Consider the following 14075-nt stretch of genomic DNA (forward strand, 5'->3'; position numbering starts at 1 on the left):
GCGTTGACACAAAATCTAACAAAGTGCATGATTAAAAAATGCCTCCAAACCCAAGTATTGCAATACTTTATAAAGTATCGATACTTGGTATGGCGATCCAATCCGATATTATGTCCCAGCCCTATTAGACACTGGAGTTTATTCTCTACTTTTTGTCATTTTCAGCTAAGGCAAATATATGGCTGTTTGCTAGTACCCCTAACATGTTGGATTTTCATAATGTTGAATTTATAACATTCCATCCAAAACTCTAACATAAATTCTGTAGATTTTTTTTTTTCCTTTTTTGACAAAGTGGAGGAAAAAAAAACAGTACATTATTCTTTAACAATTTATTATATAACAGATCCACAATGGCAAAGCTCAAGCTCCTCACAAGCTGTCAAAACGGTTCTCTGTACAGTGCTAAAGCGACCTCTAGTGGATCCGACCTAAAAAAACAAAACAAAACAAACAAAAAAACGGGAAAAGTGGGGGGACGACAAGATTGTTACAGATCCCTATAAGATTGCAAACACTCCTGTATTGTGCCGTTTTTTCCCCGCAAGGGCATGTTCGGGTGTATAGATCTGATATCTACAAAAATAATCAACTTTTTAAGAATGTCAAATCATTTCAGCTTCTCGTCCCTCGGCGGGAGGGGATAAGTATGCCCCCCCCGTGACGGTCATCATGCAGCTCTCCCCGAAACAAACAGTGAGCATATCCACACATATGTTTGGAACAAAGAAGTCCAGTTTTTATTTATGGTGTGTTTGTGTAAATGTAGCTGGACAAGATAAATAAAACACTGAAAAAACAGCTTTCTTTTTTGTTATTTTTCCTCGATTTTGTTATCCTTAAGACACTGTGAAGAAAGAATAACCAGATTCATCATTCCACACAATTAGATATTTCCTTGTCCAATGTCCTTTTTATGCAATAGAATGTTTTTTTTTTTTTTCCTCTTTAAAAAAAATTCCAACTCATCCCGGGAAGAACATGTTGGGGGTGGCTGTGGCGTTCTGTCCCAGTCTCAAGGCCACTCAGGAGTAACTCGATGTTTTGCTACCGACGTCGTCCTCCTGCGATCCCATACTCTGAAGAGCAAAGTAGAGATATCGTCAGGAAAAAACAAAACATTCCTAAGAAAGCGAGTCGAAATCCATTTTACTGACAAGTAGATAAAGGTAAGGGATGTAATGTCCAAACCTTATGGTACAATTTGATCACGGTATCAACCTCAGGGACTGGTAAAAAAAGTATTGCAAACGCATCATGATAATCAGCAAGAAATGCCCAGTGATATAACCCCATTCATAGTAATGAGCCCGTGTGGCCTGTGAAATGAACGCGGAGCACCTTGCTCCCCCTTCAGAGCGTGCTCCTTAAAATGGTAAAAAGGCGGGCAGACCGGCTACGAGCCTCCACAGAGCTCCAGGGCCTGTCAAAGACTTAGGCTTTTTAACTCTGCAGCACAAAAAAACAGCACGGTTAAAGATCTGATATCCAGCCCAGTGTTGGGTCACAGCATTTTTTAAAATGAAAGAAATAAAACTCTTTGGAGCCAGGCTTTAAAGGAATAGGCCACCGTTTTTACATACTGAGATATGTTCTTACCTCACTTTAGACATGTTAATATATCCCCGTCTGGTCTTTGTCCGTGCGCTCTGCCAGGCAAACGGAGCACATACGCAGCCTCTCCCACATGTCATGTAGCTCCGAAAAAGCTCACGATAGAAGCTACCAAGCTCTTCCACGTGTTCCCTATTTAAATAAAGTTACGTGAAGTGTTTTCATGCGAAGTATATTTACCCAGAAATGTAGCATGTCGATTTTATAAGCAAATAAAAAGGGGGACTATATTGTGAGGCGTAATGATACGAGGAGTAAAACGACCGCGCAGTAACTCCTAAAGGTTATTGACGGAAGTGAGCGGGGGAAGTCTTTAGGAGTTACTATGCGGACGCTGTGCTCCTCGTATCATTACGCCTCACAATATAGTCCCCCTTTTTATTTTCTTATAAAATCGACATGCTACATTTCTGGGTAAATATACTTCGCATGAAAACACTTCACGTAACTTTATTTAAATAGGGAACACGTGGAAGAGCTTGGTAGCTTCTATCGTGAGCTTTTTCGGAGCTATGTGACATGTGGGAGAGGTTGCGTATGTGCTCCGTTTGCGTGACAGAGCGCACGGACAAAGACCAGACGGGGATATATTAACTCGACTAAAGTGAGCTAAGAACATATCTTAATATGTAAAAACGGTGGCCTATTCCTTTAAAGCAATGCTGAGGAGGTGCAAAGACTTTACAAAATGTCCTTCGGAGTCGCCCCTGGTATTACAGCAATGTTAGCTCCCCGCCATGAGGACCAAAGAGAAGCGTTTTCCTCGGCCATGGACCACAAACAAAGCAGACCAGGAGATTACAAAGCATAGCTGTCAAGTGTCCCGTTTTGGCTGTATTTGCCCCTCTTTCCCGCCGTCTTCCCTTATTATTTTTATCCCGGAAATGTTCCGTATTGTTACAAAATATATTAAAATAACACTCCTCTGCCTCCGAACTGAACTCGGTCACTAGCCTCGCGAGAAATACCGCCTGCAGAAGCCTGAGTGGCAGATGTCGCTGTCAAGCCTCCCATTTTGGCCGGGAAACGACCGGATTTTCACTCATTTTGGTGAGACGGCAGCGGGCGCTAGAAAATGTCCTGTATTTTCAAATCCAAAACTTGACAGATATTATTAATATCATATAGTGCTTTTCCATTTATTCACACCATACTCAGTGGTGGCAAGCTACATGTAGCCACAGCTGCCCTGGAGTAGATTGAGGGAAGGCTGCCAGTCTGCACCACTGGCTCATCCGACCACCAACCTCTCACACACACTAAATGTACCAATATTTTTAACATTGTGACATCTTAATCTTCAATGCGCACCAACCACGAGTATGAGGGCCCTGGAAATACACAAGCACTTTGCAGGGGTGCTACTTGGAATTAATTTAACTTATTAAGTGAATGAATAGTTGTTGTTTTTTAAAGGAAATCTATTCAAATGCTATTTGAATGCTTTTTAAACAAAAAACACATTTTTTACTAATAATTCTGAGCTGTTGTACACTTTCTAAATAATAAACAACGCCCTTGAGGAAGGGTGTACTTACGAGCATAAAGCTACAACCACTTATTTGGATTTAATTACTTTCAAAATTTCAATGACAGTTCTTTGATGCTGTTTTTAAAGTGTATCTGTTCAACAACAAGACTGAGAGGATCAACAAGAACCAAAATTTCAATGTCGTGACTCATTTCAAATATAGATCTGGTCATAAATAGCCATAAACACAAACAGTCTCACCTTTTGCACAAATTGTGGATTTACTGTAATTTCTTGATCCATAGATTTTAACTTTTCGTCAAGTTCTATACATTTCAACATCTGAAAGAAAAAAAAACAGTCATTCATTTCACATTACTTAAAAACAGTATATATTAAAACTAAAAGAGACGGCAGTACCTCTTGATCAATTTTATGGAGCATTGCGGGGTTGTTGTATTTTTCGGGGTTGTCATGGAAGCACACCATGCCGTCCTTTTGGTTAATGCTAGCATAAATTTCACCATCTTCAATCTGCAAGACATTTAAACGCATTACATCCATCCATCCATCCATTTTCTTCCGCTTTATCCGGGGCCGGGTCGCGGGGGCAGCAGTCTCAACAGAGATGCCCAAACTTCCCGATCCACACACACCTCCTCCAGCTGTTCTGGGGGGACCCCGAGGCGACACCAGGTCAGCTCGGAGACATAGTCCCACCACCGTGTCCTGGGCCTTCCACGAGGCCTTGTCCCACTAGGACATGCCTGGAACACCTCCCGCGGGAGGCGACCATTAAACGCATTACAACTTTTCTTTTTTACTTCTTTCAAGTGATATAAAATGGTCACAGTAATAACGACACGCCAACCCACCATGTGTAAGACGTATTTCTCGGCCTCTTGAGGACCGGACAACTGCACCCGACTGGCCATATCTTGTAAAGACAATGTCAGGAAAGTCTGAAGAAAACAAATAAGCTGTTAATGCAGATGCCGGTCTTGTGGTCCAAGTTTCTCAAGTTCAAGTGACATAGAACCAGTTTGAGGTAAGCTCGAGTTAAGTCCAAGTCTCCACCATCTTACACTTTGTTGGTTAGAAAATGCTAAATATTGATCTCAAAAAATCAAATGCTAGAGACAGAAGAAAAACTTCTTCTGTCAGTTTTGAGCCAAAGTCATCAGTCAAAAGTCTAAATGAGTCCAAAACTATGACACCTCGAGCACCCAGAATTTTGTTTCCTAGTGATGGGAAACCAGAGCTTGTATCAGTCGTTGTCCCGAATCGAGGCACTGCGCCGGTGTCAAAGTCTCGGGAACGTGCATATCTGTGTGTGTCGTGGTTCGGTGTGTCAAAGCGCAATAGACCTTTCGCAAAATCCCGCCCCAAAATGATAATTGTCCAATCATACATCCTAGCAACCGTTACTATGAAGTTAGGTCTGTCAATCCGTAGACCTCCGCTGCAAATCAATTGGCTTGTTGCATAATGTGGCTATGCTAGTTCCTCTGAGCTGAAGTTGTGGGGGCTAGTACTTCCTGTTCATATTAATTTCCATGAAGATTAGCTTAGACCTGTTCGAATCATCGTATTTCCTAGAGATTCTGTGGTGGACAGTGAGTTCCTGGTAGATGATCACTTCCTGCAGGTTAACGAGCTGCTGTACAGTGTAAATATTTCAATGGAGGACACGTCTATGTTTATAAGGATCAGTGAGTTTGTCTTGAAGCAAAAAGCTCATATTTCATGCATTATACAATTTGAAATAATGCCTTTTATAGCATATTAGCTTTTAGCTTCAAGACAAACCATCAATCCTTTATGATCACAGGTGTCTCCGATCTGAACAGTAAATGATCATGTACCGGGAACTCACTGCCCACCACGTGATCTTTAGAAAATATGATTATTATTACAGGAAAGGAATACAGACAGGAAGTACTGGCGCTCACAACTTCAGGTCAGAGGAGCTAGCATAGCCATACCGTGCAACAAGCCAATAGTACATACCAGCACTGAGCCCTGAGTAGATGCACTATTTTCACTACTAACCACCACAAACGCTACCATTTTGCTTCTTCTACCAGACCAAGAAGAAGAAGCAAAATGGTGAAGCATCTGCCTATGGAGTCTGTAAATCGGACACTAGGTGCCACTGGAGTGTGTCCAGGGGAGTCGTGTTCTTTCCATTCCCAAAACCAAAAACCCAACTGGAGCACTGCCTACAATGGATCAAACGATGTGGACGGCCCTACGCCCAGCTAAATGTCTGAGAAAATAAACAAGCATATGTCTGCTTCTCTAAGGTAAGGCTAAGACCTTGGCTAGCCAACATCAAGCTACTGAAGGTCACATAACGCTAAACAAACTGGAGCTTTCACTGCGCTGGTGAACTTTTACAAGCCTCAGTCTACAGTCTCACAACTTGCATACTTACGTAGCTGTCCTATTATCAATGTGGCACCTGTAGGTTTAGCTAGCGTTAGCGAACCGAAGCAAGGCCCATATTTTGAACGACGCTACAAAAACATGAGTGTTTACCGGGCAGTGCAAGAGCCCGACTCGTCCACAAAGCTGTGCCTGTTGCATTTAGGGAAGAGATCATGAGGTTTCTCTGACTTCACTAGAGACGCATGCTTTAATCTCAATAGTTGTACTGTTCCCTTCGTTAGATAGTTGAATATATCCCTCTGCTGCATAATGAAACCCCTTGTGCTTCGATCTGGAGGATGTCACGAAGGTATTGCTCCAACAAGAGTCGCTAACACGAGTCGCTCTAGCGTCGGCATCAGAAAGTTTGACGGACCTAGCAACAGTAGCTAAGTGGGCGGGACTTTTGCGAAAGGTCAATTGGCTCAAACTCTTGAGCGTTTCAGGCGTAATAGCAAAGTTGGGCCACAAGATGTCAGCGTTCATAAAGACTCAAACAGTAATGAAGCTTCAACACATTTCTGAGACTTTGGTTTCGTGGCTTTGAGCAGTGAGGTGCAAAACAACGGACATATTCTAACAAAATTTATTTTCATCAAGCGACACACAGACGAGGCAACGGGGACACAACTGATAGGGTTCCTTTAGGACGAGCTAGAACTTTGTACATCCGTTGTCTACGATTTTGAACAAGTTATTTCCGCGCCGCTCACCTTGGTTAGCCTCTGTATATTCTTCTTGTACAGTGAGGAGAGGCACTGCTTGACCAGGCCCGTGTTGTTGTCTCTCGTGAACTGCTCGTTGTGTTTGTTGACCAGGTTGCGCAGCTCGGCCGGGTTGTTGGTGCTATAAACCTGAGCCAACTCGTGGTACGCGTTGCTCAAGGGCTGAGGAGACAAATGATTCAAACGGTCAGGATACTTTCTTGCAATGCGTTTGGAAAATAATCCTATGTTTTCGTGGTCAGCTTCCTAATGGATTTGTTGCACTATTTCTCAGAATTTTTTGTGTGTTAGTGATTAGATCTGCAATTTTTGCTTTCAAACCAACATTCGGGGCACACATGGCACATTTTAATTACATCCATGAGCATAAACATTTGAGAGAAGATCAGCAGGAATCAAATGCAGGTTTAAACTACAGTTCGCAGAATCTGAGCATAAAAAGACCATATAAACTTTGCTTGCTTGCTAGTTTTGACAGATTAGCATAGTCAGCACAATGATCAATGTTTGCATCAATAACATTCTGTGAAGAAAATGTATTGTAGCATTTACTACAGCAGGGTACAATATATGCCATGAACACAAAGAGGAAACGTTTGAAAGGATTTTGTACAGTTTCAGCCTCTAGAGAAGTCTGCTTTAAACCAAAGATTTAGTATTTCCCACAAACTTGTACAGTAGTAAAAAATAGTCCAGCAAACTGCAAAATACTTCTACCCTAAAATGCAATGAACATTTTATTGTTGATGAGTTGAAGGAAGTTTCTGAAGCTAAGGTGCCCACATTTGATGCTCGAAAACACAGTTCCCTTGTTCCTTCTTACCTTGACAAACCTCCCAACTATTTGTGAAGTGTATTTGGGCAGCGGCTGCACTTTGCCGTGTAGAATGAGTGACACCAGGATGTATTTCTTATAGGCTTCCAACATGATGTGACTCACTGCCATGGCCGGAGTGGTTATTGCCTGTGCACAGATAAAGAGACGTTAACAACGGGCCGGGCGGTTTTGCAAATGAGGACGATGCAAAACTACCTGCTCATAAAAATACAGTGCTCTTTCGAAGTTTTTGAGGCCCGTGTAGATCATGCCACCGTAGTAGTAGTAACATAAAAAGTGCTTTGCGTCGTAGGCTCCGTTCTCTTTGCAGATGTCCATCATGTCCAGCTCCAGGAAGGGCAGTGCGGGCTTAAAACACTTCGCTAACAAGCACAACTGCGGAAGGCAAACGACACATTCACACAATCACGTAAAGAAGAACATTTAGAAACTCATCAGTGGCCATCTTATCCAACTAGATCATACGTTCATGAATGGGGAGGGGAACTCAATACATGATTTGCCGATACTGCGATGATCGATGTATTACACATTAGTGGTGTGACACGATGTTGATTTTGCAAAATATACCTCAATATTCTGCTGGACGATACGACACAGATGGTTTTTATTCTGATTTTTGATGACATCATGCATATCAATGACCAATACCATGAATATTAATGAAGTAGCCATGCTCTATAGAGGCATGATGATCAATGATGATCAAGAACTGGTCTGAACAGTACAGTGCAGCACGTGGACCCCCCCCCCCACCTTCACCAGCCCGGCTTTAAACGCAGTTCGGCTTCACCCAAATCTTAACCTCTTAGCTCCCGCCTTAGCCGAGCACATTTTCTCCTGTTTGATTTTACCCAAATCTAAAAGCTTTGTGAAAAAAGTCTCAAAATAGCAACAAAATGAGATGAAAACTGGATGAAAATACAGCGACCAAACACAATGAAAAAGTGATGAATAAAGCAATAAAAAGAGCCACAAAAAAGTGACAACAAAGCAAACAATAACACAATAAAAAAGAGACAAAAACACAACTAAAAATGTGACGAAAACACAACAAAAGAGTCAAAAAGCACGGGGAAAAAAAGCAACAATAAAACAATAACAGGACAAGAAAAACTACGAAAACATGAGAAAAAGGGCGACAACGTAACAGAAAAGTTACAACCAGTTCTGTAGGTCTTAGCTTTCAAATGAGGCATTACTCTAGCCTATAGGCTGTGAGCTTCAGTCGAGAAGCTTTTAGATTTGGGTAAAGCCGAACTTTACTGATTGTAATGATTCTGTCGCGATGTGGCCTCAAAAAAGCAATGAAAAATCAGCCAAAAAAGTTGCTTTCTCATTACTTTTTTGTTCTGTTTCCATCATGTCTTTAATTGCTTATTTATTGTGTTATTGTTGCTTTTTTTTGGCGTTTAAATGGCATTTTTGTGGCTTTTTCATCACTTTTCAGTCGTGTCATTTCCCGGTGCGTTTTAATCCTTGTTTTTGGCGCTTTTTTACGAAGCTTTTAGATTTGGGTAGTGGAGAAAATGTGCTCAGTTCAAATTTCTTGTTAAATGAAGATCTATCGACCCATTTTCACTTATTTCTTTAAGAAAAAGGTACAATGCATGAAAACAAATGTAAATGTAAACAATATGCAGTATGTTAAAAAAAAAAAAACGCATGTTTCTTGAAAAATCGCACCGAAAAGGCCCTATACCTGATTCTGTCCTTCCTCTCTCGCCATTTCCCCATTAGGAATTAACAGTGTCTTGCAGAAATTAATGAGCAGCTCGAGTAAAACATCACCGGGCTGTGAGTTACTGATGGACAGAAACTGGCACGTGTTAAAAACATTGTTTGGATATAAATGCTTGACTTGAGGCAACATCTGCTAGTTCGTACCGTGACTTGTAACTGTCCATCAGTAACTCACTGCCTGCAATGGAATGTCATGAGCTATTTATTCATTTGGACAAGACGGTGTTAGAAATTCACAGGGAAATGCAGACAGGAAGACACTCTGGAGTCACCTTTTATGTGGCAGTGTTTGGTAGACCAAGTTCTTAAAATTGTCACGCTGCCCTTTACCGTCTTGACTTTCCCTTCTAGAATTTCTTTCCTAATTTTTTCTGTTTTATTTATGATCACGCCAATAAATAGTAAATGATAAATAAAAACAAAAAACATCGTTATCGGCATTTGCTGTATCGTATCGTGCTACAAATGATCTTGATATTTCGGAAAACCGATATTTTCCCCCCTATTGATGAATAAATCGGGACTTACCTGACACAGGTCTGCGTGAACTGAGGTAAGCTGGTTTGTGTTCATCTGCATTTTGTCTATTGCCTGTTTTAGGACCACGACACCCCTCAATGGCTGACAAGAGAGTGGAAAACAACACATTAGAGCTGCAGGAAATATTTCAACTGGAGAGAGACAAACCACAAGTAGTGAACACATTTTTTACAAGGTATGTGTTAAACTGAACCTCACCAGAATATATCCTACAAAAGTCCTGTATTATTCATTTTAAACTACTTCAGGGCATCTTAGAATTGATATTTGTGTAACTTAAAGCAGTACTAAGTAACTCTTCCCCCTAGAGGCCATAAGCGCAACTACAGGTGTCGCAGCAAGTTCCGATTTTTTAACTTATTAATTGTCTTGGAGAGTAAATACTACGCTGACAGAAAAGGCGAAGGGAGAGAGGGATATTGTACATCCAATTATACAATGGAATATTTTTTTTTCACTCAAACTTGGCTGTAAATACTGTTTAAAGTGACGTTAGCCTGCAGTTAGCTTTGCCCGTCAGCATGTTAGCTTCTTCTTCGTGATTCCATTAGTGTGTATTGGTGGCTCCGGACCGGTGGCAGTCAAGTTGCAAACATGGTTTTCTGGTCAGAGACACCAGGGGGAGATGAAAGAATCATCCCATAAACACTTGTACTCCCCCCACAGGGACTACGGAAAGGATTTATTAAGGTAAACACGTTACTTAGTACTGCTTTAACGTATGTGTCCAAAAAAAACAAAACCTACAACTTCCGATACTACAAATGTGTCTAAAATTATGCAGGAAACATGAAGGAATAAAACAAAACGCCAATCCGGGTATGTTTTTGCGGCGGCTTACCTGTTTCCGCTCTACTAGGGCATTCGTTAACTGATGGCAGAGACCAGCAACTGCGGCACAAGAGAACAACAAGATGAGACAAGTTAATTTAGCGCTACCATTAGTGTTTACATCAGCTGATATTGACAGTCTACAAACACGTCGGCCGCCTCGCCACTCAATTTCTCCTCCAGCTACGCCACAGATCATTTATGCTAATACTAATTTCTCTCACGTCGCGTGTGATTAAATGACAAGGTTGGGCGCTAACAGGCTAATTAGCGCGGGCCACGTTTGGGGTAATTAGCGAACTGTCAAGCGCACCGGCTCGGACCCCTTTGAACGGCGGAGCGCTTACAAGTGTCTGTTGCATATCTAATGTGTTCCCCGTTGCAGGTACTGATGAAGAGTTGGACTTGGGAGAAGAGCGTCTCGAAGTCAGGGATGTTTGGCATGGAGAACTTCACGAATCTGCAACAAAAAAGGGCAAAAACAAAGTCAAGCAAATGAACGTTTAAGCGATGGGGAAATATTTCACAGTGCATACTTCTGAGAGCGCAACAGGTCATTAGAATATTAAAGCATTTTTGCATTCCAGAACATGCTTGTAGATGTCGGAGCTTACAGGATTAGCTGGTTCACAGACCTGTGCTTTTCTTTCTTTGCAGAGAACATTAAAAAACCTAAATAACTGCAGCTTTTGCCAATTCAGATCATGATTTTGAATAACTTTGCTGCCTTTTTTTTTTAGCTAATGAGTTCATATGTGACATTTAAGGGGTGGTGTTTGGATGTGGCAGGAGCAAAATGTTAAGTACACTGAGCTCACTGGTACAGGTAGTGGAAAGCGTTGTTGTTTTAGCTGGGGTTTCATTTTAAAATGTCTGACTTATGAACCAATATAAGGGCGATTGCGATGTCACGTCCAGGGGCAGTGGTAGGCCGTCTAATCAGGGTTTATACAGGCAGAAGCAAGCAAAACTGAATGTCTTTTAATGCCATTTTTCATGCCCAAATACTATATTTTAATGCCACAAACGCAGAAAAAAAAATCAGCACATAATTCTTTTAAGAACGCTTCAAATAGAGGAAAGAAAATTGGACAAAACGAGCACCTTATGGCAAAAAAATAATAATGTTGTGGTCAAATCCGGCCAAAACTGCAGCTGAATATGTTTAAGACCCTCATTTGGGTATTTTTGATAAACAAATACATTGAAATTGTTACGTAATGTCAAAATTTCCCAATAAATTTCGCTTTAATGAATCCAATTTAATGCTTTTTCATTATATTTGAGGCCTTGATTTTGGCACAATTAATCTAATGGCTTTTCATGCCCTGAGATAATCGCGGATGTAAACAACAACAGCGATTGCTCGTATTAGTCAAAGCAACGTGAGGCAAGTTAGCTTTGTGAAGGGCTAATTTTCTTCTTCATCTTAAAGCTGCCCTATGTGATGTGTTTTTTTTTTTTCATCAGTAGATAGAGTAGTGAACCCTGTTCTGCTCCACCACCACCCCCTTCCCCTCCCCTCACTTTAACTCCAGGGATCGAAAAAGTAAAGCCCCGCTCTCTCAGAATCCCAATGTTGTACGTCAGGTTTAACCATATAGTGTATTGGGAGGGGGACTGGAACAGAATTGATGTTATTTTCTGCATTTTACAGTACTTTAACAGGTATTTAATCTCTGATGTTAAAATTCGATGCTCGCCCCTGCTCTAGTAACTGGGAATGTCTGTCTTGAATCCCATCAAAACTCCATTGCTTATTTATTTATCGATTTGTTTGACAGGGACAAATGAAATCAGACATAGTTCAAAACTGATATTTGTGATGCACATCTCATTCAGAAGCAGCGGGGGTCCCTGTCCAACCTGATTGGCAGGACTTTTCCTGACTTTAGGGGCCTAGTCACAAATTTGTTTTACATTTCTTTTAGTAGCGTGCCTGTAATGTAACCAAAACCGGATATCGTTTGAAACATTTTGGGGGAACGGCGTTAGGGAGGGAGGGGCCCACAGTTTTAACATCTTGCGAATACTCACAGCACTGCCAGTACGCCTAAGGAGTGCTCCTGGATGTCCAAGGCCCCCAGCACTGTGTCCAGGTGGGACAGGTTCTTGGCCAGCAGCTCCCCGCTCTTGTTGATCAGCTCGCACAGCTGCGTCATCTGGCCTGGAGGACACAAACAAACAGCCCGGAGATAAGATTAACCTCTAAATCCTTATCACAAGAGGCCATAATAAATCGCATTTTCTCAAAATCACTGAGACCTTGCTGCCGACTCGGAGTCCCACAGGTGAAAGCAAAAACCTATGGTAACTTAAAAATAGAAAATTAAAAATAAAACTTAAAAAGAGTTCAGTTGTAGTCATGAGTTTCCAAATTAACTTCCATTTGTTGCTCCATGAGGTATTTTAATCCTCTTATCATACTTTATCGACATTGTTTGAACTGAAACTATTTTTTTGAAATTTATTTATGAAGGTTCCCTATCATTTCTACAATAAAAAGTTGTTTCTATAGAATGTTCATACGATGTGATACTGCCAGTGGTTAACATTTAAGTTGTTGTGATTATTGTTTTAAGCCAATCAATTACTCGAATAAAGAAATCAAGCAGCATGTGCAGCCCCAATCGAAACAATTAGAAGTTATGTCAAATGACAATGGACATGCCATTCATAGCATTCAAGCAGTTTACAAAGTCTAACCGTGCGTGTTAGGGCAGCAACAGGCGGGCTGCTGCGTGCAAAGATGCAGAGTAAAACAGGGTAATGGATAAAAATAGCTGTAAGAGGTGAAGATTTGATATAAATCACTCGGTCAAGTGTCCTGTCAAGGCCTTGCAACAGTGGTACGGATAGTAAGATTGACAGAGGCGTTTGAACCAATCAAATTCTCGCATTCTGTCCGTAAGCCAATCAGACGAGGCTGAGGCGGGACTACCGGGAGCCAGTACCCAGAAATAATTTTCTAGAGCAAAAACAAAAAGTACAATTATGGAGCACTGTTACGTTAGGTTGCCACTAACGGGGATTTAACGGCTCTGTTTGTGCGTGATACGTATCGTGGAGACACTTTAAACAACTCTCGTAATGAAATAAAGGCATTTTCAGTGTGTGTTTACATGATGAAGCAAAAGAGGGCTCTGGCCAGTTTGGCTGCCCAAGCTATCGGCAAGGCATTGGATAGCATAGCTAGCTCACAGGCTAATACTTCCATCTCGGACAAGTTTGCAGCGCCTACCTTGAGCGGAGAGCTGCCGCACATTGTTCACAAACTGCTCCAATGCTGAAGCCATTATTTCGCGGGTCCAAAGTGGAGGTGATGAGCGCTGTTTTTCATTCAAACGTCAGAAACTGCTCCGTCCGGACTGAGACTGGGGGCCACACAGCCGCCACAGGGACAAAGGTAACGCGAGAGCTTACAGACCGAGAGGCTGCCGCGAGACTTCCACCGTAACGATTTGATTCTACAAAAATAAATAAATAAGCCAAATAAATCAATCAATATAAAACATAAAACATTTAAGCATGTTTCATGCTTATATGGATGGTGCCAAAAATAACTATTTTAAATGATAGTTTATATATTTATAAGGAGGAAGCCGGAAGTGACGAGTGAGGAGCGTGGATCTGACAAAGATCCGCTAAAACGACAGAACATTCTCTCCTCATGTAAAAGTTATTTTGCATAATTGTACAGTCTATACATGCAATTTTTATTCATTATGTTTGCGCTTTTTAAGCCTTTGAAAGAACATACATGTGAAATGATTAAACTTATATTCGTATATCTTTATTTTTTCTAAACGCCCATGTTCAGTGATAGATTTATTAAGACATACACCTGTTGCTGTATCAAAAATACACACAAAAAATAATAAAT

The 14075-nt window shown here is 41.2% G+C and overlaps 1 protein-coding gene across 1 annotated transcript; it reads right to left on the reverse strand.

Moving 5' to 3' along the window:
- Nucleotides 1-378: 378 nt before the first annotated feature.
- cops3 (COP9 signalosome subunit 3) lies at nt 379-13620 on the reverse strand. The gene is made up of 12 exons (XM_079577538.1): nt 13434-13620; nt 12230-12359; nt 10540-10652; nt 10203-10252; nt 9350-9442; nt 7274-7453; nt 7064-7204; nt 6229-6402; nt 3961-4047; nt 3506-3619; nt 3347-3427; nt 379-1079 (listed from the first exon to the last, which is right to left on the reverse strand). Exons 1-12 carry the CDS (start codon nt 13486-13488, stop codon nt 1026-1028), a joined length of 1272 nt encoding a protein of 423 aa, XP_079433664.1. The 5' UTR covers nt 13489-13620; the 3' UTR covers nt 379-1025.
- Between the last annotated feature and the right edge of the window lie 455 nt (nt 13621-14075).

The sequence above is a fragment of the Gobius niger genome (genome assembly GCF_951799975.1).
Source record: "Gobius niger genome assembly, chromosome: 19".
Lineage (NCBI taxonomy): Eukaryota > Metazoa > Chordata > Actinopteri > Gobiiformes > Gobiidae > Gobius > Gobius niger.